Source organism: Ornithorhynchus anatinus, chromosome 2 (genome assembly GCF_004115215.2).
Source record: "Ornithorhynchus anatinus isolate Pmale09 chromosome 2, mOrnAna1.pri.v4, whole genome shotgun sequence".
NCBI lineage: Eukaryota > Metazoa > Chordata > Mammalia > Monotremata > Ornithorhynchidae > Ornithorhynchus > Ornithorhynchus anatinus.
Window position 1 is genome coordinate 19204618 of NC_041729.1, and position 26233 is coordinate 19230850.

The 26233-nt window shown below is 46.8% G+C and overlaps 2 protein-coding genes across 7 annotated transcripts in view; one reads left to right on the forward strand and one right to left on the reverse strand.

The window, feature by feature from the left end:
* Positions 1-426, forward strand: part of TCTN1 (tectonic family member 1) — a 31101-nt gene extending 30675 nt beyond the window's left edge. For all 3 annotated transcript variants that reach the window (XM_029058803.2, XM_029058804.2, XM_016225492.3), the window contains one exon: positions 280-426. The gene's annotated coding sequence lies outside the window, so the exon portion shown is untranslated. The remainder of the gene's footprint in view (positions 1-279) is intronic.
* On the reverse strand, positions 232-26233 carry HVCN1 (hydrogen voltage gated channel 1). Of its 4 annotated transcripts, none has more exons than XM_029058829.2 (7): positions 26135-26233; positions 22866-23005; positions 11708-11968; positions 6926-7030; positions 3398-3629; positions 794-906; positions 232-702 (listed from the first exon to the last, which is right to left on the reverse strand). In XM_029058829.2, exons 3-7 carry the CDS (start codon positions 11915-11917, stop codon positions 646-648), a joined length of 717 nt encoding a protein of 238 aa, XP_028914662.1. In that variant the 5' UTR covers positions 11918-11968; positions 22866-23005; positions 26135-26233; the 3' UTR covers positions 232-645. The 4 variants fall into 4 exon arrangements, with proteins under 4 accessions (XP_028914662.1, XP_028914661.1, XP_039766406.1 ...); XM_029058828.1 differs by lacking the exon at positions 26135-26233 and adding an exon at positions 24203-24244; XM_039910472.1 differs by lacking the exon at positions 26135-26233 and adding an exon at positions 23827-23845.

The window sequence follows — 26233 nt, forward strand, 5'->3', positions numbered from 1 at the left end:
CTGCAGAATATAAGGGAAATATTAAAATTAGTCTTAGTTTCCTTGAGCTCTCTCATTATCAGGTTTATTACCTGTATTAATTTTATGGTAATTTAAGAAAATGCTTCAAATGGAGGCAGAAAAACATGCCATCAGCCAGTTGCCCTAGAGTGTAGACACTCTATATTGCAGGGAGCCTAGAGAAAGAAATGAAAAGTACAGAGATGCCATCTGGACAGAATGTAAATTCAGTAATCTTTCCAAAATTGATATATAGCTTTATTGTTTTTTGTCTTTCAGATTTTACACATTAAAGGGCTTTCTGGTCCCTTGAGGTACATGTAAAAAGCTTTGTTAAATGTACATATGAAAAGATGAAGTTTTATACTCGTAACTACTGCAAAACGATTCATTGTATCAAGAATAAAGCTTGTACTTTTCAGAAAATGTCGTTTACAAAACATTTGTTATACAAAATAATCTCATGAGAAATATCGTTCTTAAACTTTCAAGGGTTAATAACAGCTGTACAAATTCAAAACCAGGAGTGTGTGAAAACATAAGAAACCACGTTACTCTTGGCATTTAACCCTAAGCACTCAGATCGACTTCTTTGACAGGATGTTTCTTCTACACGAGGTCAGATGAGGATTACTTTGCATTCTGCTAGTTGATAAGTCCATGCTGTTTTAATAGTGCATTAAGTCTTTCGATTTCTTGCTCCTATTTGTTTTAGAAAAGGACAGGATGTTACAGTATGAACATCAGAAACAGTTAATAGGGGTAACTGTAGGGGTACAAGGGGTAATCTTACCTTCTCATTGCAACTGAATTCAAGGTGTTGAACCTTTGCGACAAGTTGCAGATTAGCTTGTCTCAGTCTTGAGAGTTGTTGTTCAGAACGTGTCTTTACTGAGATAATTATCCCTAAGAAATAATGCAGAGTACATTTTAAGAGCTAAATTCATACTTTTAACATGGTCACTGTATTTGCATACCTTCCAAATGCACCTAGAATTGTGAAATTTCTGAAGCGCGCATGCTCCTTTGGAAGTTGTTTCCCAAATGGAGGCAATGTTAGGAGATCCTGGCTAAATCGCATGAAGGAATAAGAACCTAATAGGGTCAGCTTTTAGTTTAAGGCCTTCCTCTCCCATCATGCCTGGGTAGAGACTTTGTGAGAACACTCTCGGGACCCAGTTCTGAATTCTGTGCTGCTTATTCTGTTTGATGGATTCTTCAAAATAAGTTACCTGTGAAGGTTGTGACTTGTGCCTTTAAAAATAAGATCTTGTTCCATCAGAGAATGGCCTTACCCAGCTGAATCATTGAGAACGTTTTGACAGTGAAATGTCAAGATGGGTACATTCCATAGCGAACCATTATATTCTTAACCTTTTGAATGAAATATGGTTATTGTCCAGGTTCTTAATTCCTTAACAGACAGGCTCATCAGTTATTTATCAACTCCCTACAAGGTGAATTATGGCATTGGCATTATGCTGTTTCTTCAAAGAGCTTCTGCTTTGCCTCTTTTGGCAAAATCTTTCACTTTTACCTACAGTTTCTCCAGCTTTTTTTCCCCTCACAAGTAAGAGGTAGTGTCTATCTAAAGAGACCATCAACACAACTACTTTCATGATCAGTTCATCTAATCCAGGCTATTCTGCTAGATTTGTTTTTTATTACTCCACTGAGTTCAGTTGAATATTGCCTTTTCCAAAGCAGTCATTTTTTGAGTTATTAAAATTGCTAGAGAGAGATCAGTAAACCCTGCACACTGCTAACATTTATGACAAGAAGTTAACAGCTCCCAGATTAGACTTGGTTTCCCATGTAAGGGAATATTTCAGTGTATTCTTGTGCCAAGAGAATATGAACCAAATTCCAGCCTCTTGATACTTAAAATCAGTCTCCATTAAGTTCAGCTCTCAACTAGCATTTACTGGTACTTATTGTGATTATCATAAAGTGATTAGCCTAGGCATGTGCAGTAAATACTGTAAGCTCCTTCTAGACTGTAAGCTCATTGTAGACAGGGAATGGGTCTGTTTATTCTTATATTGTATTCTCCCAAGCACTTAGTACAGCATTCTGCACACAGTAAGTGCTCAATAAATATGATTGACTGAAAAAAATACAAGAGCAGCAACTTCCCAAACAAGAAACTCTGGCTATCTATCCAATAAGGTGTAAGCCCAGCTCATTTCCAGAGCCTTCTCCATACCCTCACACCAATCGCATGCCCATTCCCCTATAAATGGCATTTTGAGAGCCCAAATAAGTGGAGACCTGTCACCTATCCAGCTCAGTGGGCCAATATTTGGACAAATTGGACCCAAAACGTCAAACTAAAGAAATTGGGACACCAGAATGGATATTTATGTCTCAATTATCCAGGCATTGATCAAATGATATGGGTACTTGCCAACCTCATTTCTCTGCCCAACAATAGGAAAAATAAAGAATTAGATAGTACCTACTGCTTTGCAGTTCCTAGCCTCATTTACAACTTGAAAAAGATGGGGATTGATAACTACAGGTTGGGCCTGTGGAGGTAAAATAGCAGGGCCACAGGGTGAGCTTGCTTTGTAGGCCTCCTCATTCTCTTGGGAGACTGACCGCACAGTTGACGGCTGATGTCTGGGGTTGCCGGCAGTCCTTCCACTCCCAAGTGAGACAGCCAGCGTAGATTCTGGGACACTTCCTGTGGCTTTCCAGAATGGCAGGGCCAAGATGGGGGAAGTAGTGAGCAAATACCACAGCTATTATGGTACGAACCCAGCTTCTGTACTGAAAGACCCAGTTTAGGAGATGCTTCCTGATGGGGTGAACTGAACTACAGAATGAACATAAATCAAGTCAGCTCAAGCAACTGTGATAAATCTGCCATGAGGACATGTCAGACTGCTCATTAATTCCCCTCAAAAACATATTACCCTTAATGCACTCTGGGCTAAACCATTTCTGAAATTGAGTCTCTTAAAAAAAAGAGCCTCCTGTCTAATCAACCGGGTAGGGCCGTGACACCAGTGGGTGACAGCAGGGCCAGGCTGGGAAAAGTAGAAGGGAACTAACTCACTGCTTCAGTACAGTCTGTTGAGCCCTTTTCAGAAAGTACAGCTCCACTTTAATTTTAAGTGATCGTCTTCTAGATACAATTTCATTAGGTGATGGTTTCATGAGGAAGTTGTACTTCCTATTACTTATTCTAGTTATTCTAGTAACCAGAGAGTATACAGAAGAGATAGTAAGACACAATCGCCCCATGTCACTTTTACCTTGGATTTCCTTGAGGAAAGGAAAAACACCCCAAGTTTCAAGTTACCACGAAAGCGCAACTCTAACACCCAGGATGAATTTGTACCCACCCTTCTCGGCCTGGCTGCGTTTTTTAATCCACAAGGGTAAAATTTACCGTTTATAATCCTGGCCACCCGCCAGAGTCGGAGAAGGATCAATAGCCCCAGCGCTTCAAATTCATGTTCCCGAAATAGGAGCACCAAATCAAGGATAAATGAGATGATGACCACAACTGCGTCCAGAACTTCAAACTTGTGATGGAAGAATTCCAGGCGATAGACAAACATTTTTAATACAACTTCCACCACAAAGAAGGTGAGAATGCAAATGCTCAGATAGTGGAATACCTGAAAGAGATAATACAAGGTTGGCAACTGCAGCTGGGAGGCATCTAATATACAGGCTGTGTGAAGGAAGATCTTCATGGACATCAAAGGAATGCAAGAACCTGCTAGGTAGGAAGCCTGCTAGGTTTACAAGGTAAACCTGCTAGGTTTAAAAGGATTTGATCCCAAATCTAACCATGCCATCCTAAAAATCAGCTCTATGGGCATGAATAAGATTAGAGGAGCTCTCTAAGAGGGGCTGAAAAGTCACTGGATCTGGTGGGATCTGCCTCAGAAGCTTGGGAACCATGAGAGCTGGAGAATAAGGCAATCTAGGACTCCTTGGGGCCTTGGAATTTGAAACACAGGAGAAAAGCAGCCCTACCTGCTCCTTTCTAGAGAAAGGGGGTTAGCAAATTGGGGGAAGGTGGATGATTTGGGTTTGAGCTCCCATTTCTGTTTGTACCCTGACCTTGGTGAGGGAACAGGGAGGTCGATACTGGGGTATTATGCCAATTTTTCACAATGATATGAAAAGAGGTTAAGGCGAGGGATTAACTTCACAACATCACTATGCGGTTGCTTAAGGACAGACATGACAGTCTCCATTTATAGATGGAGGAACAAGCTTGTCCAAAGTACTATTATCTAGGAGTGTCATTCAAAGTTCCAAGAGGTAGAACAGAAGATGACAATGAGTTTGTCATTCATTCACTCAGTCGTATTTATTGAGTGCTTCCTCTGTGCAGAGCACTGTACTAAGCACTTGGGAAAGGACAATACAACAATAAATGGTGACATTCCCTGCCCACAAAGAGCTTACAGTCTAATGTGGGGGAGATAGACATCAATATAAAAAATTAAATTACAGATATGTACATAAGTGCTGTGGGGCTGGGAGGTGGGGGAAGAGCAAAGGGAGTAAGAGTGATGAAGGGAGTGGGAGATAAGGAAAAATGGGGCTTGGTCTGGAAAGACTTCTTGGAGGAGATGTGCCATCAATAAGGTTTTGAACCAAGGGAGAATCCATCAGGGTAAGGAATGTGTCTACCTTCTGTTTTATACCGTACTCTCCCAAGCACTTAATACAGTGCTTTGCACACAATAAACGTTTAATAAATATGATTGATTAATAGCACCTGTGGCATCTACCCCCCCCCACCCAGGAGAGCCAGCTACTCTGCCCCCTTGGGAACTGACAACAGCTTTCCTGGAAGCAGGATAGCATAGTGGATAGCGCACAGGCCTGTCAGGCACAGAAGATTTTGTGTTCTAATCCTGCCTCCTCTACTTGTCTGCTGTGTATCCCTGAGCAATCAGTTTGCTTCTCTGTGCCTCAGTTACCTTATCTGTAAAATGAGTATTAAGACTTTGAGCCCCAAGTGAATAATAATAATAATAATAATAATAATAATAATGTTGGTATTTGTTAAGCGCTTACTATGTGCCGAGCACTGTTCTAAGCGCTGGGGTAGACATAGGGGAATCAGGTTGTCCCACGTGGGGCTCACAGTCTTAATCCCCATTTTACAGATGAGGGAACTGAGGCACAGAGAAGTTAAGTGACTTGCCCACAGTCACACAGCCGACAAGTGGCAGAGCTGGGATTCGAACTCATGAGCCCTGACTTCAAAGCCCATGCTCTTTCCACTGAGCCACTGTGTCTATCCGATTTGTTTGTATCCACTCCAACGCTTAGGACAGTGTCTGGCACATAGTAAGCACTAAATACCACAATTTTTATCCTCCACATCATTGAAGAGATTCCACCCTGGCAAGAAAGAGAAAAGTACCCAAAGCGTGAGGCTTCCATAGAAGCCAGGGAAGACTGGTGGCTGCTGTAGTGGTTGCTGTGGCTATGAGCCCCAAGGAACCTGAAATTCTGCTCCTCTAGTTACATCCTACTGATTTTGTTTTGATTTTGTGTATATGCCTGTGTTGTTTTAATATTTCATCATTGCTGATGTGTCTGTTGCCAGTTCCTTCTCCCCACATAGTCTCAGATTGCGAGCCCCCCAAGGGACAGGGATGGCGTTTAATTCCCACCAATGTATTATTTCCCAGGATTTAGTACAGTCCTCTGTACCTACTAAGTACTTAATAAATGCTGTTACTGCTAGTACTAGCCCTGACATTTCTCAGTACCCTAATATTGTAATCAAATAGACCAGGTAGAGATTGCAGAATAACAAAGGTTTGGATCATTGTTTGGAATGACAGTGCTTCCTTAAAATATATTTTAAGGTTAACAACTAATTTATTTCCATCTAACCAAAGTACTTAATTTTTTTTATGGTATTTGCTAAGTGCACACTATGTGTCAGGCACTAAGTGCTACAGTAGATATGAAATAGGTTGGATATGGTACATGTTCTTCCTGGGAATCCCAATCTTAATCCCCATTTTACAAATGAGGTAACTGAGATACAGAGAAGCAAAGTGATATGCCCAAAGCCACACAGCAGACAGGTGGAAGAGCCAGGACTAGTACCTAGATTCTCTAACTCCCAGGCCCGTGCCCCTTTGACTAGGCCATGCTGCTTTCTGTTTAATCTCATTGTGGGCAGGGAATATGTCTGTTCATTGTTATATTGTACTCTCCCCAAGCACTTAATACACTGCTTTGCACACAGTAAGGGCTCAATAAATATGACTGAATGAACAATTTAATTATCCTTATGACAGCTTGTGATTTTTTATATCCAGGACTTTCTAATGAGAAAGCAGATTTTCAATTCTTGTGGGTAGCTATATTGTGACTAGCAATTCTGTTGGATTCCACTTTCCCAAGTGCTTAAGCCCAGTAAGCGCTCAATAAATTCCATTGATGGACTGAATCAACTCTTCCAATTGCCTGAATCTAAAGAACCTCCAAATTCTTTGCATGAATAACAAGATTTTTGCAATTTGATGCTGTCCTGCAAGATTCCAACCAAATACAAATTCCCGTGAGACACAGCGAGCAGAGGCTATGGATGGCCACCCTGCTCACCTCTGCGGTAAACCATGGAGCAAGTAGTAGGAGCTTCAAGAAAAACAATCTCTGTTGTACACTGTCTATAAATTGCCACATTCCCAGCCATAATACCTTTGTTAAGTATGTGTAGACGCACTTGATAGGTTGTTTTTTTTAGCAGAGCTGCCAAATGATTAACAGGGCACACTCTTCCCTCACCCCCACAGCCAGGCTCACAGTTCAAAGAGTGGATCATCTAGAAGAAGAGCTAAGGCTGCTTTTGTCCTGGCCCCGCAGGAAACGGGAGGAAAGACGCTCCCCAGTAAACAAGAAAAGCCCACACAAGTGGATGGCATCCTACCTTTGGGGCAACTTGTTTCTCGTCTGGGTGGATGATGCGCAGGTCCAGCAGCAGTTCAGCTAGCACAAGAAGTGCGTCGACTATGACCAGGCAAACAATAGTGACCTGCAGGGACAACAGAAAGAATGTCAACACAGAACAGTGAAATAAACCAAGCAGGAAGTGTCGTGGATGGGGTTTGTTCAGCTTAGTTGGAGGCAAAGAGGACTTGGCAGAGGAAAGAATTGGAGCAGGCCTCGGTGAGGATTCTTCTGGGAGCTGTACCAATTAGAAAGGCCCTGGGCTGAATAATATAACCAGATCAAAGGAAAAAAAAAGATGCAGCATCCAGCACAGAATTTCCAATCACATTTAAGGCCTGACCATACTCTTGTAAACACCAAGTAAATAAATATTGGTTGATAATGATGTGTGGCCTACTGAAAAGGGCATGGACCTGGGAGTCAGAGGACCTGGGTTCTAATCCCACTCTGTCAATAATAATAATTGTATTTGTTAAGCGCTTACTATGTGCCAGGCACGGTACTAAATGTTGGGGTGGAAACAAGCAAATAGGGTTGGACACAGTCCCTGCCCCCCTTGGAGCTCACAGTCTTAATCCCCATTTTACAGATGAGGTAATTGAGGACCAGAGAAGTGAAGTGATTTGCCCAAGGTCACACAGCAAACAAGTGGCAGAGCCAGGAATAGAATCCAGATTCTTCTGACTCCAAGGTCCATGCTCTATCCACTTAGGCCATGCTGCTTATCTGCTGTGTGATCTGAGCAAATCATTTAATTTCTCTGTGACTCAGTTACCTCATCTATAAAATGGGGATTAAGACTGGGAAACTCATGTGGGACAAGGCCTGTGTCCAACCTGATTAGCTTGTATCTATCCCAGCACTTAATACAGTGTCTGGCACATAGTAAGGGCTTAGACACCATTAAAACAAACAAAAGAAAAGCTCAGATTTGGCAACATCTCAACAGCATGGCCTGGTAGAAAGAGCAAGGACCTGGGAGTCAGAGGACCAGAGTTCTAGTCCTGACTCTGCCAATTGCTTGCTGTGTGACCTTGACCAAGTAACTTAACTTCTCTGTGCCTCATTTTCCTCAATTGTAAAATGAGGATTAAATTCTACTCCTTCCTACTGGGACTTGGACTGTGTCCAACTTGATTAACTTGTATCTACCCCAGTGCTTAGAACAGTGCTTGATTCATAGTAAGTGCTTAATGCAATAATAATAATGATAAATCAGTCATTTATTGAGTGCTTACTGTGTGCATAGCACTGTAATACGTGCTTGGGGTAGTACAATATAACAGCGTTGAAAGAGATAGTCCCTGCCCACAATGAGTTTACAGTTTCGAGGGGGAGACAGACATTAATATAATTAAATTGGATACATAAGTTACAGATATAATAATAATAATAATGATCTCAAAGGTTTTTTTGGTGAAGATGTTGACAGTGCTTCAAAAAACCAGAAGTGTGGATAAAGCCTTTCACTGCAGAAGGTCCTTAGGACACAAAGAAACCCTTTCTGATTGCCTGGGTGATGAAAAACTGGAACAGACTACCAAGGAAAGCAGTGGCATAGCAATTCCTGTGGATCGTTTGTTTAAAAAAAGGAGAGATCCTGGATGGTTTGGGAGCTTATGTTCCTAGAGGTAGGAGGCTGGCTAAGATGGCCTCTTGAAGTCCCTTCCAGTCAGGGCTGAGGCAAAATGTTTGACAGTTTCATGTAAGCTGTGATTTCATGGTCCAGAGAGGTGAATCTACAGAGCAGAGCAACTTTCCACTCTAGTAATTCTGTGCTTTATCTGGGGGGTTCTTAGAGGGGTAGTGTCTTTGGGTTTGGTCCAGGGAAGGGGTGATTTGAAGAGCAGAAGTACTGTAGAGAGCTCTGTTCTTGAAACCCACCCCGACTCAGAGTTGCAAACTGGCAGCTTGCCAAGGCTCACTCAATGCTCACATCATAATGATGGGAGAGGACACAGGCAGGGCTCTGCCACTCATAGGAAATGGTGGGGAGAGAAAATGTCATGGAGGGATGGAGCAGGATCTGGAAAGAGCAGCTCCTTCAAATTGGTGGCCCCAGGTGGCTGCCTTTTTCACTTCTACTGCTTGCTCTGGGATTCTGTGGTAAGAGGAGGATAGTTCCTGGAAGATATCAAGTGGTCAGATCCCTTGGAGGACAGAGATTGCCTTGCCCCAGGCTGCTAGTTTCTCAAACTCTCTGGCCTTTGAAGGGTGAAGGAGCACATTTTCCACTTGTGTCATTTGCTCATCACCCTTTCCCAGGAAACATCTTCCTGGATCCAACAGGCATTCATTGAAGATGCTCTAATCTTCTCACTCATTAAAATGCTAGTTATACTTTAAAAATGTTTCCCAGTGAGGCTCTTGGTCCTTTAGCTCTTAAAAAGGCATGATTTGAGTAAGACTGGGAGCTAGGTCATTTCTGTCCCATGATGCTGGTTCTTGGCCCAGCTGGGATATGCCTGGAGGGAAGGGAACATCAGTTCCGATGACCAGTATGGGGAAACTCTGTGACGGCAAACAGCATTTCAACGGCTGCCGGGCCCAGCCCTGGTACTGGGGCAGACAGTGATTTCAGAAGGAAAAAAAGTGGGAAACTACAGCCTCCATTCCCAGAAGCCAGTCTGGCTCAGAGAAGTAGGGTCAGCAGTTGGGAATGTCCAAGACTGAGCTCCTTATCTTTCCTCCCAAACCCCATCCTCTCCCTGACTTCCCTGTCACTGTGGATGGCACTACCATCCTTCCCGTCTCACAGGCCCGCAATCTTGACTCTGTTCTCTCATTCAACCCACACATCCAATCCGTCACCAAAATCTGCCGGTCTCACCTTCACAACATTGCCAAGATCCGCCCCTTCCTCTCCTTCCAAACTGCTTACTTGCTGGTACAAGCTCTCACAATATCCCAACTGGATTACTGCATCAGCCTCCTTTCTGATCTCCCATCTTCCTGTCTTTCCCAGCTCCAGTCTATACTTCATTCTGCTGCCCGATTATCTTTCTACAGAAATGCTCTGGGCATGTCACTCCCCTCCTCAAAAACTTCCTGTGGTTGCCTATCAATCTTTGCATGAAACAAAAACTCCTCATTCTTGGTTTCAAAGCTCTCTATCACCTAGCCCCCTCCTACCTCACCTCCCTTCTCTCCTACAGTCCAGCCCGTACACTCTGCTCCTCTGCTGTTAACTTCCTCACGGTCCCACGTTCTCGCCCGCCATCGACCCCTGGCCCACATCCCACCGCTGACCTGGAATGCCCCTCTCACATCCGCCAAACTCTCTTCCCCTCTTCAAAGCCCTACGGAGAGCTCACCTCCTCTAGGAGGCCTTCCCAGCCTGAGCCCTCCCATTCCCTCTGCTCCTCATCCCCTCCCCATTGTCCCTAATCCCTCCCTCTGCTCTACCCCCTTCCCCTCCCCACCACACTTGTACATATTTGTATATATTTATTACTCTATTTTATTAATGATGTGTATATATCTATGATTCTATTTATCTTGATGGTATTGATGCCTGACTACTTGTTTTGTTGTCTGTCTCCCCTTTTTAGACTGTGAGCCCATTGTTGGGCAGGGATTGTATCTTTTGCCAAATTGTACATCCAAGTGCTTAGTACAGTGCTCTGCACACAGTAAGCGCTCAATAAATATGATTGAATGAATGAAGGAAGGAAAATCACATCAGGGTAAGAGGGGCCAGTTCACCTGCCTGAGAGGAGATGGGCTTAGGGGAAGGTCGGAGCTGGACTTGGTGACGGTCTAGGTTTGCCCTGAAGTTTCTTGCCTAACCCAGGGGGAGCCCGCAGCCCATTCCTAAAGGCCCGGCCTGACCAGGGCCTTTCCCTGCCCTTTCCCAAAAGGAAGTGTGATACCAGCCGGCTTTGCTGACTGTGCTACAGAAAACTGCAGGGTTATAATTCTTTTTCAAACAAGTCAAAAACCACATTTCCTTTCTTGTCCCAGTGACAGGAGAAACAAGCTGCTCGCTGATTAGTTGGGGATTCAGAAGATGTAGAAGAAAACTCAAGCAAGGTCAGCTGCCCATCACTGGGTATGGTAGTGCAATGACTATGGAGAGAGGACAGTTTGTATTCTTATGTATGGAAGTATGAGGCATGAAGGGCTACATTCAGATAATCCTGTTTGAGAATTTATCTTGGCAGATGCCCGTCAGGATTCCTGAGTCTGAATAGAGGATTTCACATTCACCGGGGGCTTGCATGGCGTAGTGGATAGAAGACGCGTCTGGGAGTCAGAAGGTCATGAGTTCTAAACCCGGTTCCGCCACTTGCCTGCTCTGTGACCTTGGGCAAAGTCACTTCACTTCTCTGAGTCTCAGTTACCTCATCTGTAAAACGGAGGTTGAGACTACAAGCCTCACGTGGGACAGGGACTGTGTCCAACCCGATTTGCTTGTACCCACTTAGTACCATGCCTGGCACATAGCAAGCACTTAACAAATACCACAATTATTATTATTATTATTATTTATGATGTTGAATAAACTTGGCTCAGCACAACAGGTGGAAACCAAACTTGCTGAGGACTGAGAGGGTGAACATGTCATCCCTAAAGTTACCCAGTGGGCAATGGATCTCAGACCTCTTGACTTCCCAGCATAGGGGGGGTCTCCCAACTCCACCCCTCCCAGTACCCACTTTCCACCACCTACTCACTAGAGAGGGAGGAGATGCGTCAGAAGAGGAACGGCCTCTCTGCATCTCTTTGCCTCGTCTCCATCCCCTGGGTCTCCACCTACCTGAAACCTGTGGGCACTAAAGAGCTTCTTCAGCATGTTCCTGGTGTCGGTGAATCTCCGTGGGGGCGTGGTCACGGGTGCTGGGGCCTGTGGGGGGCCGTCCCCTTCTCTGGATACTATCTCTTCCTCATCCTCCCATTTCTTGTAGTCATTATCCCATGCCTGGTAGTCATCCCCGACGACAGTAAAGTGTCTCAGGTACCGGGACATGGTTCTTGTTCAGGCTGAGGTCACCGCTCAGGGAACCACGCTGCAGAGAGTCTGAGGAGGGAAGAGAGTTCAGAGAGCCAGCTCTTCCCCACCCCCCACCCCAGTCCCGGGACAAAGAGGCACTAGAACCAGGAGTCCTGGAGAGGTGAGGCCCGGCTGGGACCGGCTCAAGGGCTTCAGTCCTGCCCTGGACACTCAGGAGTGGGCACAGTGAGAACTAAGCTGTAGCAGCAGCCCCGGGTTCAACGGAACTCAGAGGCCTGGCTGGACTCTGAAACCTGAAAGCCGGACCGTTTTCTCTCTTCTATTTTATTTTTGGACAAGGGGGCTTTATACAGGTCTGACAACCGGAAAACCCCAGCCCTCAGCCACCCCGTCACTGCGGTTAGCTCGACTCTAACCTAGGGCACGCTACTGCCCAATCACAGATACACACGGCAGATTATATAATTAAACATCACCCGGGAGCCTTCTACTATTATCTAACTCTGCACAGGAAAGACAAGCTTCACGGTTCGATGGAAACACATTCTGAAGAATTAAGCTAGTGCAGAGGTAAAATGCCCACCCAACTGCTAGTGAGGAGGTGCAGATGAGGACCTGGGTTCGGGTCCCTCTGCTGTCACTTTCGCACTCCGTGACCCAGGACAAGTCACTTAATGTCTTTGTGCCTCAGTTTACTCACCTGGAAAATGGCGATTAAATGCCTGATCTTCCTTTCCCTTGAACCATGAGCCCCATGTGGGACAAGGACTGGATCTGATCTGATTGTAGTATATTTACCCCAGAGCTTAACACATAGTAAGCATTTAACAAATACCACTATTATTATTATTACTGTGCCTTTCACTGAAGCTTACTTCTGTGTATGTGTGGCTGAAATGTCCTATGTGGGAGTGATAGACCCAATAAGACCAACAGCACCTGGCACTGATTTCACTTTTGCTTTTGTCTCACAGTCCTCTAAGTTCCTGCTTAAAAAAAAAAAAAAGGAAGCTGCATGGCCTAGTGGATAGAGCAGGACCTGAGTTCTAATTCTGGCTCTGCCTCTTATCTGCTGTGTGACCTTGGGAAAGTCACAACTTCTCTGTGCCTCTGTTACCTCATCTGTAAAATGGGGATTAAGCCTGAGTCCCATGTGGGATATGGACTATATCCAACCTGACCAGCCTGTATCTACCCCAGCACTTGCTACAGAGACTGGCACATAGCAAGTGCTTAAATACTATACCCCCTCCTCTCCCAAAGCAACCCCCCCCCCCAAAATCCTTTCTTGATAGAGCACCAAGCTGATGTTTGCTTCAGTTTCCCCCAGCTTTCAGCAATGACACCGCATTGTCTGAGGCCATGCCTTACTAAATCCTTAAACCATTTTCTTTGTACCCTCCTTCTTCAGCTGTCTCATTTCAGCACGCTACACAGCAATTGTTTAGATACCTTTCTCCAGGCCCGACCTTTCGCCTTCTCTACCACCTCACATTTCCTCAAGCTTCTAGAACTTGGATGTCATGCCAACACCTCGAACTTAATATGTCCAAAACAGAACTCCTCATCTTCCCACCAAAATCCTATCCGCCCCCTGACTTTCCTATCACTGTGGATAGCACCACCATCCTCCATGTCTCACAAGCCCATATCCTTGGCATTATCCTTGACTCATCTCTCTCATTCAACCCACACATTCAATCTGTCACAATATCCTGTCAGTTCTACCTTCACAACATCTTTAAAATCCACACTTCCCTCTCCAAATTGCTACCATGCTGATCCCAAGCCTTCATCATTTCCCATCTTGACTCCGTGCACAAGGCTCCGTGCTGACCTCCCTGCATCCTATCTCTCTCATCAGTCCATACTTCACCCTTCTGCCCAAATCATTTTTCTAAAAACCATTCAGTCCATATCTTCCCACACCTTAAAAACCTCCAATGGCTGCCTATCCACCTCCACATTAAACGGAAACTCCTCATCATTGGCTTTTAGGCAATCAGCTCTCTCCCTCCTAGCCAATACACTGATCTCCTACTACAACCCAGCCCACACACTTCACTTCTCTAATGCCAACCGCCTCTCTGACCTTGATTTAGTCTACCCACCATCGACACTTTACTTATATTCTACCCTCGGCCTGGAACTCCCTCCTCAATAATTGTAATAATCGTGGCATTTGTTAAGCGTGTACTGTGTTCCAGGCACTGTTCGAAGCACTGGTAAATGCAAGGTGACTGGTTGAACACAGTCCCTGTCTCACATGGGGCTCTCAGTCGTCATCCACATTTTACAGATGAGGTAGCTGAGGCACAGAGAAGTGACTTGCTCAAGGTCACACAGCAGACAAGTGGCAGAGCCAGAATTAGAACCCAGGTTCTTCTGACCCCCAAGGCCCATGCTCTATCAACTAGGCTGCTCTGCTTCTCCTTCATATCTAACAGTTCCCCATTCTCCCACCTTCAAATTCCTCCTAAAAATCACATATCTTCCAGGAGGCCTTCCCAGACTAAGGGGAAGCTGTGTGACACTTGCCAGCTGTGTAACTGTGGGCAAGTCACTTCACTTCTCTGTGCCTCAGTTACCTCATCTGTAAAATGGGGATTAAGAACTGTGAGCCCCATGTGGGACAACCTGATCACCTTGTATCCCCCAGCACTTAGAACTGTGCTTTGCACATAGTAAGTGCTTAACAAATACCACCAATATTATTATTATTATTGTCTGCTGTGTGGCCTTGGGCAAACCACTTCACCTCTCTGTGCCTCTGTCACCTCATCTGTAAAATGGGGATGAAGACTGTGAGCCCTATGCGGGACAGGGACTATGTCCAACCCGATTTGTTTGTATCCACCCCAGTGCTTAGTACAGTGCCTGGCACATAGTAAATGCTTAACAAATACCATAATCATTAGATAGGGAACCTGATGGGACTACTCAAGGAACTAGATGTAGTATCAGTGGTAGGAGATAAGACTTTGGTCTTCCGCTCAATGTCACAGAGCTGCCACACTCCGACAGTCTCCCGAAGGACCTTCTAGCTTTCTCGATCCAATTTCCTTGTCTTTCATTACATCTTTGACCAGTGTTCTGCCAAGATAAACGAATTCCCTGGTGGCAATCAGTTCCCCACTACTGATGAGGATCTTTGGTTACATGCTGGACTTCCCCAGTGCAGACTGGTACATCACCTTGGTTTTCTTCAGTCCAGACCATCAGCCATCAGACTGACCCTGTAGAGCTGTTCATCAGACACCGCAGGCTTTCTTGGGTGTGGCTGCCAGGAGGCAACCATGCACAGGCAGCAATTCCTGAACGGCCAAACTCCCTGAACCTTTTAATGATGCTTGTATTCTATTGAGTTGAAGGAATTCTCCAGAGAATCGGAAGCATACTCTAACCCCGGGGACCAGGCCTCTTGTTGCATCCTCCAACATAGGAGTGGAAACTATGCTTTACAGCCATACCACCCAGCTCCATTTTACCCCATTGGTGATGGGAGTGGGTGAGGACAGGGCACCCCGCCTTGAAACCAATAGTCAAGTCTTCAGGGAGCCATCTTGGAATTTTGCTCATTTCTCAGGGAAGCCAAATTTCAGTTTTCTCCAGCCCACTTCCAACCACCAAATGGCACCCTAAAATCCAAAGCTGCATCATCATGACAAGATTGTAAACTCAATGTGGGCAAGGATTGTGGATTGTGTCTGTTATATTGTTGTACTGTACTCTCCCAAGTGCTTAGAACAGTGCTCTGCACACAGAAAGCGCTCAATAAATGACTGACCAACTGACTACCAAGTAACTGTCAGAGTCAAGAGCTGCTGATGGTGCCAAATTATTTTGGAAAGTCTTAGAAGACTTTATAAAGGCCTCGGAGCTGTTACTTGCACTCTTCTTGATTTTGATAAGCCTTAAAGGTGAGGTCTGCTGTGCTCTGCTGATATATCAAGGCACACCATGATTAGGAGAACATGCAAGCAACAATATTCTTCAGGAGCCAGTCAAAAGAGCCTCTCTGCCTACTTGGGAGGAGCCTATGCCACTTGGCTCTGTGTGATCTTGGGCAAGGTCACAACTTTTCTGGGCCTCAGTTTTCTCATTTGTAAAATGGGGATTGAATACCTGTTCTCCCTCCTCCTTGTACTGTGCGTCCCATGTTGAGCAGAGATTATCCTGTTGAGAGCTTAGTACACTGCTTGGCACATAGTAAGCATTTAATTGCACAATTATTATCAAAGGAGGAGAGCAGAGAGATGCCCAAAGTTCAGCATTCTGAACTTTGACCTTACTTCTTAAAGATGGTGACTGCTGGAACCTTCTGGGCATCACTTCGGTGTTCCATAGGTAGAGGAAAAACTTGAGTAAACGAGAAAGAGTATCCACGCTGGCCTCAGCAGGAATGTCATCATAACCAACTGCTTTGTGCTTCTCATGCCTCTGGTTGCAGTCGGGACTTCCTCAGTGTTTAAAACACATGGCCAGTCTTCACCTGTTGGTAAGGATTTTATACTGCATAGGATCTCATCTTTATTTGCTTTGGGTGCGTTCAAGGAAACATTACAGTGTTACTGCCATCTCCTCTGCATTTTCTTCTTGCAACAGATTGGAAGCCTCCTCCCTCTAGATCGTATGCTTGTTGGGCAGGGAGTATGTCTGTTACAGTTAAATTGTACTCTCCCAAACACTTAGTACAGTGCTCTGCACATAAGTACTCAAATACAATTGACCAACTCTGAAGAGATGCTATGATATGTGAACAGAGTCTGTCTCCCACACTAAACTGTAAATTCCCTGGGGGCAGGGATCACATCTACTAATGCACTGTACTCTTCCAAGCATTTAGTACCGTTTTCTGCACACAGTAGGTGCTTAATAAGATCAGTTGGCTGATTGATACGGCTTCTTTAGTGAAGTGTAGAAATCCTTGGGTTAACTGCAGTCTGCATAGCCAAAGATCTCATCAGCTTTGGAGTGCCCCCATGTGCCACCCAAATGGCCATTTGTTTGACTTCCATGCAAAAATGTAGGTTTCTCTGGGACTTTTGTCTGGGTGATTAGGTGCTGCATGGGGATTTTGAGGAACATTTGTTTGGATGTAAATAGTTCTTTAAACTCTGAGTCTCTTCCTTTGAATCAGTCTTGGTGGTTTTGCCTAACATTCCCAATGTCTTGATAGCTTCCTGGCCAACTGAACTGCGGAGAAATGCTCATTAGCTGTGAGAGCTTCTAAATGGGACTCCATGTTCTTTGAGGGTAGCTGTAATGCTGTTACACAGTGCAGACAACTCCATTCTTCAGAGGCAAACGTCCTTCTGTCCTGGTGATTTGGAGGCCATTCTTCAATACAATGGCAGGAGAGCAGTGTGAACTAAGAGGCGGTCGACACTGGTCAGTCTAGCCTTGTTCCATGAACGTCTGTTGGATTTCTACCTCAATCAATAGTACCGAGTGCTTATTGTGGGGGGCATCTAAGGGTATTTTCTTTCTTTCATCAGGTGGAAGGTAGTGTGGGTGATCATAAGATGGTGGTGTCAGACATCCACTGGTTAAGAATAACCATTCCTGCTCACTTTACTAATCCCACGTAATTCAATGATTTTTGCATCCAAGTATGGGCATTACTACATGCTTGACCACTTCTCCACTTATGAACTCCTCTTCAGAAGGGGCAGGAAAAGTCAGAACAAAATTCTACCTATTTTGTTTTGCCTCTCAAGAGTAGCTCTGCTCAAAGACTGGGGAAAAAGAGGTTGAGATGCTCAGTTCTAAAGGAGTCCTTGGATTATTCACAAGCTACAAGTCACAGCCTCTCCAACTCTCTGCCTACAGACTACCAAGGACAGGCTGGAAATTCATTTCACTTCAACCCAGAAATGGAGGGAACAGAATCTGTGGACAATGTGGAGCACGGTGTCCTCTTTGCTCAAAAAGAGAATGTGGCCAAAGAACAGAGGCTTCAGGAAGTGAATCTGCTTACTGGTCTTCTAAAGTACAAAGGTTTTTTTCCTCCATCTTCCCTTGCTGGGGATGTACTGAGACACTTCCTTTTGAGTCTTTATGGTTTCTCTTTTTTCTTTAGAGTCAAGGATACACTCTAGCAGTCACCAACTTCATCTCAACGACAAGAGATCTTTGGGAAAACAGTGTTGTCAGAGGGAGAGTGTGGGTCCAATTTCCTTGACTGACTAGGCTTCCGGTACAGCACTTGCATCATGAGGACAGTTTAACGAAAAATAGAGATGTCTTTAAATAAGCGTAGCGACTTTTCCTTTTAAACAGCAACATTTTAAAGGGGGAGAGGAAGTCTGAGGTCCATGAAAGTCAAATGTAGACCCCTAAGAGCGTCACTAGCACATGTGATCGGATGTGCACTATAAATCTGAAGGTAAATCACTCCCCGGGGAGGCTGTCAGTGTGTAGCTGATGTAACACCAATCCAGTTAGTGAGGTCGACTTTGTCCCTGACTCACAATACAAACTGCTTGAGGGCACAATAATTCTTTCCTCTGCACCTTTCCTTGGCACCTGGCTCAGCTCTGCCCATAGTGGGTACTCAGTATACACCATTGTTGGACAGGGTGGGGAAGATTAGGTTGGAGGATCAGTGTTTGTACTCAGCTACCAAGAGGAAGATGCCTGCATGGGAGACACTAAGCCTAGGTTAACAAGGTTGCCATTTGCGGGCATTTCAACTGGCCAAAGAGATCTGGGGTCCCAGCTGAAACTCAGGCTCTTCTTTTTTATGGAATCTGTTAAGTGCTTACTACGTGCCAGGCCCTGTACTAAGCACTGAAGTAGATAGAAGCCAATCAAGTTGGACACAGTCCATGTCCCACATGGGGCTCACAGTTTTAATCCCCATTTTACAGATGAGGTGACAGAGGCACAGAGAAGTTAAGTGACTTTCCCAAGGTCACAGAGCAGACAAGGGGAAGAGCCCCAGGATTAGAACCCAAGTCCTTCTGACTCCCAGGCCTTTGCTCTACCCATTAAGTCTCACTGCTTTTCTCAAATGGGAGTTGGTGGAGTAAACAGATTGGAGAATCAGGGCAAACTGGTTAGGTTGACATCAACCTCAAAAATCAGACTTAACCCATGGGAGCTATCGAGGGGAAGCTGTAAGCAAGGTGGGCAGAGAAGATAGATGGGGAAGCACTGGCGCAGAACCCAGAAAAGCAAACCAAGCTGTTGACTGCTGGAAAGTGAGAGTCAGACCACACCAGAGGGTCAGATGGGGTAATGCTGTGGAAGCCAAAAATAGGTATCCTGGGCAGGGGATGGGAAGCCAAAGGGGTTGACACAATGAGTAAGACTATAGATGGCAGCCTCAAGCCCTGGCCAGAGGACAGAGTCATTTGGAGACGGGGCAGAAAGGCCACATCATGGATTAATTTGTTCCCCTGCCACTTGTGGGTAGTGCCAGTGTCAGCAGTGTTGACTGGATCTTGTGGTGAGAGAGAACCAAACATAGTGCCTGCCTATAGTGGACTGATAGGGGAGACCAGATGGACACAACTAATCATGCATACACATGAGAAGATACAAAGCAAAGCTTAACTTATAAAGAATACCTTAGAGTACAGCTAGATGAAGCACCAGACGTGAAAGGAGTGAAGCATTGTGGCCTAGTGGATAGAGCACAGGCCGGGGAGTCAGAAGGACCTGGGTTCTGGGTTCCTATCCCCACAGCACATATGTACATATCTGTAATTTATCTATTTATTTATATTAATGTCTGTCTCCCCCTCTAGACTGTGAGCTTGTTGTGAGCAGGAATGTGCCTGTTGTTACACTGTGCTCTCCCAAGCACTACAGATAGTGCTTTGTCCACTGTAAGTGCTCAATGAATATAACTGAATGAATGAATTCCAATCCTGGCTCCACCAATTGTCTGCTGGGTGACCTTGGACAAGTCATTTTACTTCTCTGTGTCTCAGTTACCTCATCTGTAAATTGGGAAATAAGACTGTGAGCCCTATGTGGGATGGGGATTGTATCCATCCTAATTAATTTGTGTCTATCCCAATGCTGACTACAGTGCACAGTAAGAAGAGGGAAGCGGAGCCCATCCAGGATGTTGTCCTAGTGAAATAATAAGTGCCAGTGTGGCTGTTCTAATATAATTTTGAAGCAATGTTTATCATCTCCTTATCCTTTGACACTGAGCCTCCCTGCAGTGAGGACTGCAGGAGCCTGCCCTATCTGATTGAAGGGGATCTGAACTGGGGACTCCATGGTGTGGGAGGCTTGGGTGCCCATCACTAGTCTGGGAGCTCTGGTAATTTGCGCAAAGGAAAGAACTTGGCCCCGAGACTGTGGCAAAGGGCTGGGCAAGTGTGCCAGGTTCTCACTTGGCCATTGGCAGCACCTCCTACTCCTGCAATGAGCCTGGCCTGGCTCTAGGTCGGGTGGAGGGGTGGGGGGCGTGAAGGGAGCCACTGGGGACAGGGGTTGGGGTCCTGGGTTGGGGACAGGGGCAGAGCTGGCCTAGGGTCCTGCTGTTCCACTCCAGCTCTTGGGGCCGGCAAGACAAGGCCCCCGGCCTGGGGACCTGTGAGATTCCCATCATCAGGGCAGCAGGGTAAGTGCCAGCCCACTTGTCCCAGCCCCACCCTGCACCCGGAGATCATTTCAGGAAGAAAAGATCATTTCTTTTCATCCTCACAAAGCATGCACCCATCATTTTTCAGGTAAGTGCTGGCGGGTGCTGCCTTTAGTAAATACTGATAACAATATACTAAATCCATAGGCCTGAAACTGCCCTTTTTCAAAATGCAAAAAAGTCTGAATTTTGTTTAAGGGGCTTATCCTCGTTTTGAAGCTTCAAAAGAAAATTAGATGGTTATTTGAACAAGGGTTTAAACTGTAGAAGGAGAGAATTTAGTTTTTGATTATAAAGACACACACACCGGAAGAGACTATTCCCTTTCTTCAAGTTCGTCTCTAGTCTATAAACTTCTTATGGGCTGGAAACGTGCCTACCAACTGTCCCAAACAGTACAGTGCTCTGCGCACAGTAAACACTCAATAAGTATGATTGATTCAAAATCCCAACTGAAAACCCACCTTAAACCTTCCTCTTAGTCTCCCCTGCATATATGTACACATCTGTTAAAGTTATGTATATACACCATGTTCTCATATAAAGGGATGGTAGTATTCTTGCCAAAACTCACATTAAGAAAAATCAGTTTCACTGAATCCATTACCACTAACAAACCATTTTTCCAATACTATTCTGCTATATCGCAACAGGTCTGCTTTGTTGGATGAATGTCTTCTAATTCCACACTCCAGCCAGATATGTTTGTGAAGACACACAAAACAAAACTAAGTGTATTTTGTCTTTGCTACTAGACCGTAAGCTCCTTGAGGGCTGGAGCCTTACCTTATGCTTCCCTTGTAAATTATTATAAATTATATTAATGTCTGCTTCCCCCTCTTGACTAAGTTTGCTGTGGGCGGATACGCGTCTACCAACTCTGTTTTACTGTAGTCTCATAAGCCTTTGGTACAGTGTTCTGCACACAGTAAGCACTCAAATACAGTTGATTGACTGACAGGTGGGTGTTCTGCCATTTGAGTCAATTATTGAGGCAGCTTCCTTGAGTTCAGAGTTTAGAGATGAACCCTGGATATTGTTCAAGTCTGAGAGCCTCCAACCCCAGAGTTCTGCCCCTAAATCTCAAATTCATTCCCGAGGGGTAATTTGAAAGGGAAAAAAAATGACCAAAACCTAAAACAGCCCTGAGCCCCTGACAGCACTTCATTTCTTATGCTCTCTGCCTAACTCACTTCATCCAATCCCTCTCCTCCTGGCTTTTATTTAAAAAGCATTTACAGGCCCTCCCCCTAACAACAACAATAATAATAATGGTATTTGGTAAGTGCTTACTATGTGCCAAGCACTGTTCTAAGCACTGGGATAAATACTAGGTAATCAGATTGTCCCACATGGGGCTCACAGACCTAATCTCCATTTTACAAATGAGGTAACTGAGGCTCAGAGAAGTGGCTTGCCCAACATCACACAGCAGACCAGTGGAGGAATGGGGATTAGAACCTACATCCTCTGACTTCCAAGTCCGTGCTTTTACCACTAAACCACACCCCAATCCCACTCCTCCCACCTCCTTTGCCCCTCACCAAGATACAATTGTGTGTACTTAGTGCCTCAATTTACCCAATAGAGAGTTTCTAGAGGTGTAAATTTGGGTGGGAAGCAGCTCCTTGCAGCTCTTCATCCTTAGAAGTCCTCAATGGCTTATTTCAGCAATATCTGCCCTTCCTCAGGACATTACATATACCAGTACTGGACTTCCCAATATTGCAGTTTCCAGCAATAGGGGTGGGGGGCGGCAACTGTGAAGTTATACAAGTGGAAAACTAATAATAATAATAATAATGTTGGTATTTGTTCAGCGCTTACTATGTGCCGAGCACTGTTCTAAGCGCTGGGGTAGACATAGGGGAATCAGGTTGTCCCACGTGGGGCTCACAGTCTTAATCCCCATTTTACAGATGAGGGAACTGAGGCACAGAGAAGTTAAGTGACTTGCCCACGGTCACACAGCCGACAAGTGGCAGAGCTGGGATTCAAACTCATGAGCCCTGACTCCAAAGCCCGTGCTCTTTCCACTGAGCCACGCTGCTTCTCAATAATAATGTTGGTATTTGTTAAGCGCTTACTATGTGCAGAGCACTGTTCTAAGCGCTGGGGTAGATACAGGGTAATCAGGTTGTCCCACGTGAGGCTCACAGTTAATCCCCATTTTACAGATGAGGTAACTGAGGCACAGAGAAATTAAGTGACTTGCCCACAGTCACACAGCTGACAAGCGGCAGAGCCGGGAGTCGAACTCATGACCTCCCCGTCCTTGTCCAATTAAAGAAGCAAGTTCCATCTTCTCCAGGCCCTGTGAGATTTCTGCCCACTGGGAAAACGGGCCCCTAGTCTTACCAAAGAAGAAGTGTGGACACCCGGAAATTCTGCAGATCTCCGATAACCAGCCGGAGACCTCGAAGCCCGGAGGCTCTGCTAGAAACCTCAAAACGGAGAAGATGATAGAATCTGGCACTTCCCAGATGAGGTGTGGACATCTTGGGGGTAGAAGAAGAGAAGACGGGATGTGAAAGACAGTTTTCTGAAGGAGTCTAGATTCTGGTGTGGGGAAAAGTGGGGAGGGACCGGGCACTGGTGAAATATTCTGGGGGTGGGCGGAGAGGTTTGGGGGCTGGAGTTCTGAGCCAAGGAGAGATGGGGAGAGCTGGTTTGGACTTTCCCTTTGGGGTGAGGGATGGGGGCGACTTGGAACTCTTGTTGTGGGGACTCACAGGGTGGGGGAGAATGGAGAGGGAGGAAGGATCGGGGGGGATAAAGATCTTCTGGGCAGATTTTCAAGCTGGTCCTAGGAAACCGAGGGAGGAAGGAGGGGAAGGAGGAGAGAGAGGGAAGGAGGAAAGGGAGGGAGGGAGGGACGGAGGAGGAGAGGGAGGGAAGGAGAAGAGGGAAGGAGGGAAGGAGAAGAGGGAGGGAGGGAAGGAGAAGAGGGAGGGAGGGAAGGAGAAGAGGGAGGGGAGGGAAGGAGAAGAGGGAGGGGAGGGAAGGAGAAGAGGGAGGGGAGGGAAGGAGAAGAGGGAGGGGAGGGAAGGAGGGAAAGGAGAAGAGGGAGGAAGGGGTTTGGCGTGTCCCGTGATGGTCAATAACGGTGTCTTCGGGGCGGAGGCCCAGGCCCGGCCGCTGGAGCGGAACGACCCCTGAGCCCCAAACCCGAGGGTCTCCAGGCCGCGCCCGGGAGAGGGAGGCTGGGCAGAGGCTCCCGGTCTTCTAAGCCTCGCCCCATTTTGCAGAGGAAGAAACTGAGGCCGGGTGGGCCTCCCCCCACCACCCCGGCCCCCAGTCCCGACTCCGCACCTCTTACCCGTGTCGTGCGCGCCCGGCTGGACCTCGGGGCCCCCCCCCGGCCCCGCCCCCGGCCCCTCCCCCGGGACACCGCCACCCCGCGGCCCCTCCCCTTGTGCAACCCCCGGAGCCCCGCGGGCCCCCTCCCCTCCAAGCCGAATTTTGTTACTTTTTTTTGGGGGGGGGGTCCGGACGGGCCCCCTCTGCGAGGCGCCAAGCCCCCCACTGCGGACTAAGGAAGAAAGAAACTCATCCCTCAGGGGCAACTCTTTGCCCTCCCCTCCTCCACCCTTTCTCATCCCTCGGAGCAGCCCCCTCCCCTTGCACACACACACACACACGCACACCCGACCTCCCCCCCCTCCCCGGTGCGGGGCGGTGCGGGACAAGCCTACCCCTCTGCCGACCGCCTCCTGGGCCTCGGGAGCCGCCGCCGGACCCGCCCATCCCAGTTCCGCCCGGCAGGGGCCGCTGCTGTCCGAACCCCGCTCCCACCCTTCAACCCCCCCCCCCCAACCCCTCTTCCCCTGCTTCGTCCCCCTTTTCCTCCTCCTCTCTTCCCCGGGCCCCGCTCCCACCCCTTACCCTTCCTTCCCACCCTCCTCCTCCTCTCCCCCTCCTTCCCACCCTCCTCCTCCTCCTCTCCCCCTCCTTCCCACCCTCCTCCTCCTCTCCCCCTCCCCTCCCTCCTCCTCTTTCCTCCTCTTCCCCTCCTCCCCTCCCCTTCCTCTCGTCCTCTCCCTCCTCCTCTCCCCCCTTCTCTCCTCCTCTCCGCCCCCTTCTCTCCTCCTCTCTGCCCCCCTTCTCTCCTCCTCTCCCCCACTTCTCTCCTCCTCTCCCCTCCTCTCCACCTTCTCCCCTCTCTCCTCCTCCTCGCCCCCTTCTCTCACCAGCATTGAGACTGTGAGTACCACGTGGGATGGGGCAGTGTCCAAGCCTATTTGCTTGTATCTAACCCAGCGCCTAGTTCAGTGCCTTGCAGATAGTGAGCGCTTAACAAATACCATAATTATTAACTTCTCTGTCTCAATAACTCATCTATAAAATGGAGATAGGGACTGGGAGCCCCCACGTGGGACAATCTACCTTGTATTTACCCCAGCACTTAGAACAGTGCTTGGCACATACTAAGCACTTAAATGCCATAGTTATTATTATTATCTCTCCCCTGGCCAGGCAGCTGGGATGGCTTCAGAAATGCTGACCCAACCTGGGAGGGAAGGGGGCACCGAGGCTGCCGGGGTCTTGCTGTTCGGGGGTCTCCACTGAAGCAGGGAAAGCAGTGGCGGGGACAACCTCTTTCCCTGCAACCCCAGCCCGGCCTACTTCTAATTCCTCTCCCCACCAGCAGCTCTGAGACCTCTTTCCCTGCACCCCCAGCCTAGGGCTTCCAGGTGTTAAGGTTACCTCTGGTTCCTCTCATTCATTCAGTCATATTTATTGAGCACTTACTGGGTGCAGAGCACTGTACTAAGCACTTGGAAAGTACAGTTCAGCAAAAGAGAGACAATCCCTGCCCACAGTGGGCTTAGAGGCTAGAAGGGAGGACACAGACATCAAAAGAAGTAAACAGGCATCAATATAAATCAAGTTTAGGTATACACATATATATACACAAGTGCTGTGGGGCAGGGAGAGGGGAGTAGAGCAAAGGGAGTGAGTCGAGGCCCTCACCACTAGCAGCACTGAGACTTTTGCTGCACCCCCAGCCCAGCCTACTTCTAACTCCTCTCCCCAGCAGCAGCTCTGAGGTGTATTTAATAATAATAATGATATTTGTTAAGCACATACTATGTGTCAAGCACTGTTCTAAGCACTGGGGTAGATAAAAGGTAATCAGTGTGTCCCATGTGGGGCTCAGTCTCAATCCCCATTTTATAGGTGAGGTAACTGAAGCCCAGAAAAGTGAAGTGACTTGCCCAAAGTCACACAGCTGACAAGTGGCAGAGCTGGGATTAGGCCCCACAACCTCTGACAAGCCCAAGCTGTTTCCACTAAGCTATACTGCTCCTCCTTCCCTGCACCCCCAGGCTAGCTGGAGGCTTGAGTTCCCAGGGGTCAGGACTATCTCTGGCTCTTCTCCCCACCAGCAGCTCTGAGACCTATTTCCCTGCAACCCTAGCCCAGCTGGAGCCCATGACAGGCCCCAAGGCATCCAGGGTACCTAGCTACTTCTGGTTCTTTTCCCCACCGTTGAATGGTAGCCTTTGACCAGGCTGGGGCTCCCCACTTCCAGAAAAGGGTCCACTGCTTCCCTTTGCCAGATGCTTTGGAACTCAGAGAGGGAGTGAGAATTTGGGGATGGGCTAAGAACACTGGTAACTTACCCCAGCTCTGTTGCAGGCAATTCACTGTCATAACCTACTCCTTTATGAGCTGATTCAACCCCCTTGTGCAAAATGACTCCCTTCCACTCTTTGCCCCTC

Excerpts from the sequence above, each read along its gene's own strand:
- HVCN1 (XM_029058829.2), bottom strand. The coding sequence starts at position 11,917 with ATGTCCCGGTACCTGAGACACTTTACTGTCGTCGGGGATGACTACCAG. Across the intron at positions 7,031-11,707 it reads TTAGTGCCCACAGGTTTCAG|GTCACTATTGTTTGCCTGGT; the intron begins GTAGGTGGAGAC and ends TTGTCCCTGCAG. Across the intron at positions 3,630-6,925 it reads AGAAACAAGTTGCCCCAAAG|GTATTCCACTATCTGAGCAT; the intron begins GTAGGATGCCAT and ends TATCTCTTTCAG.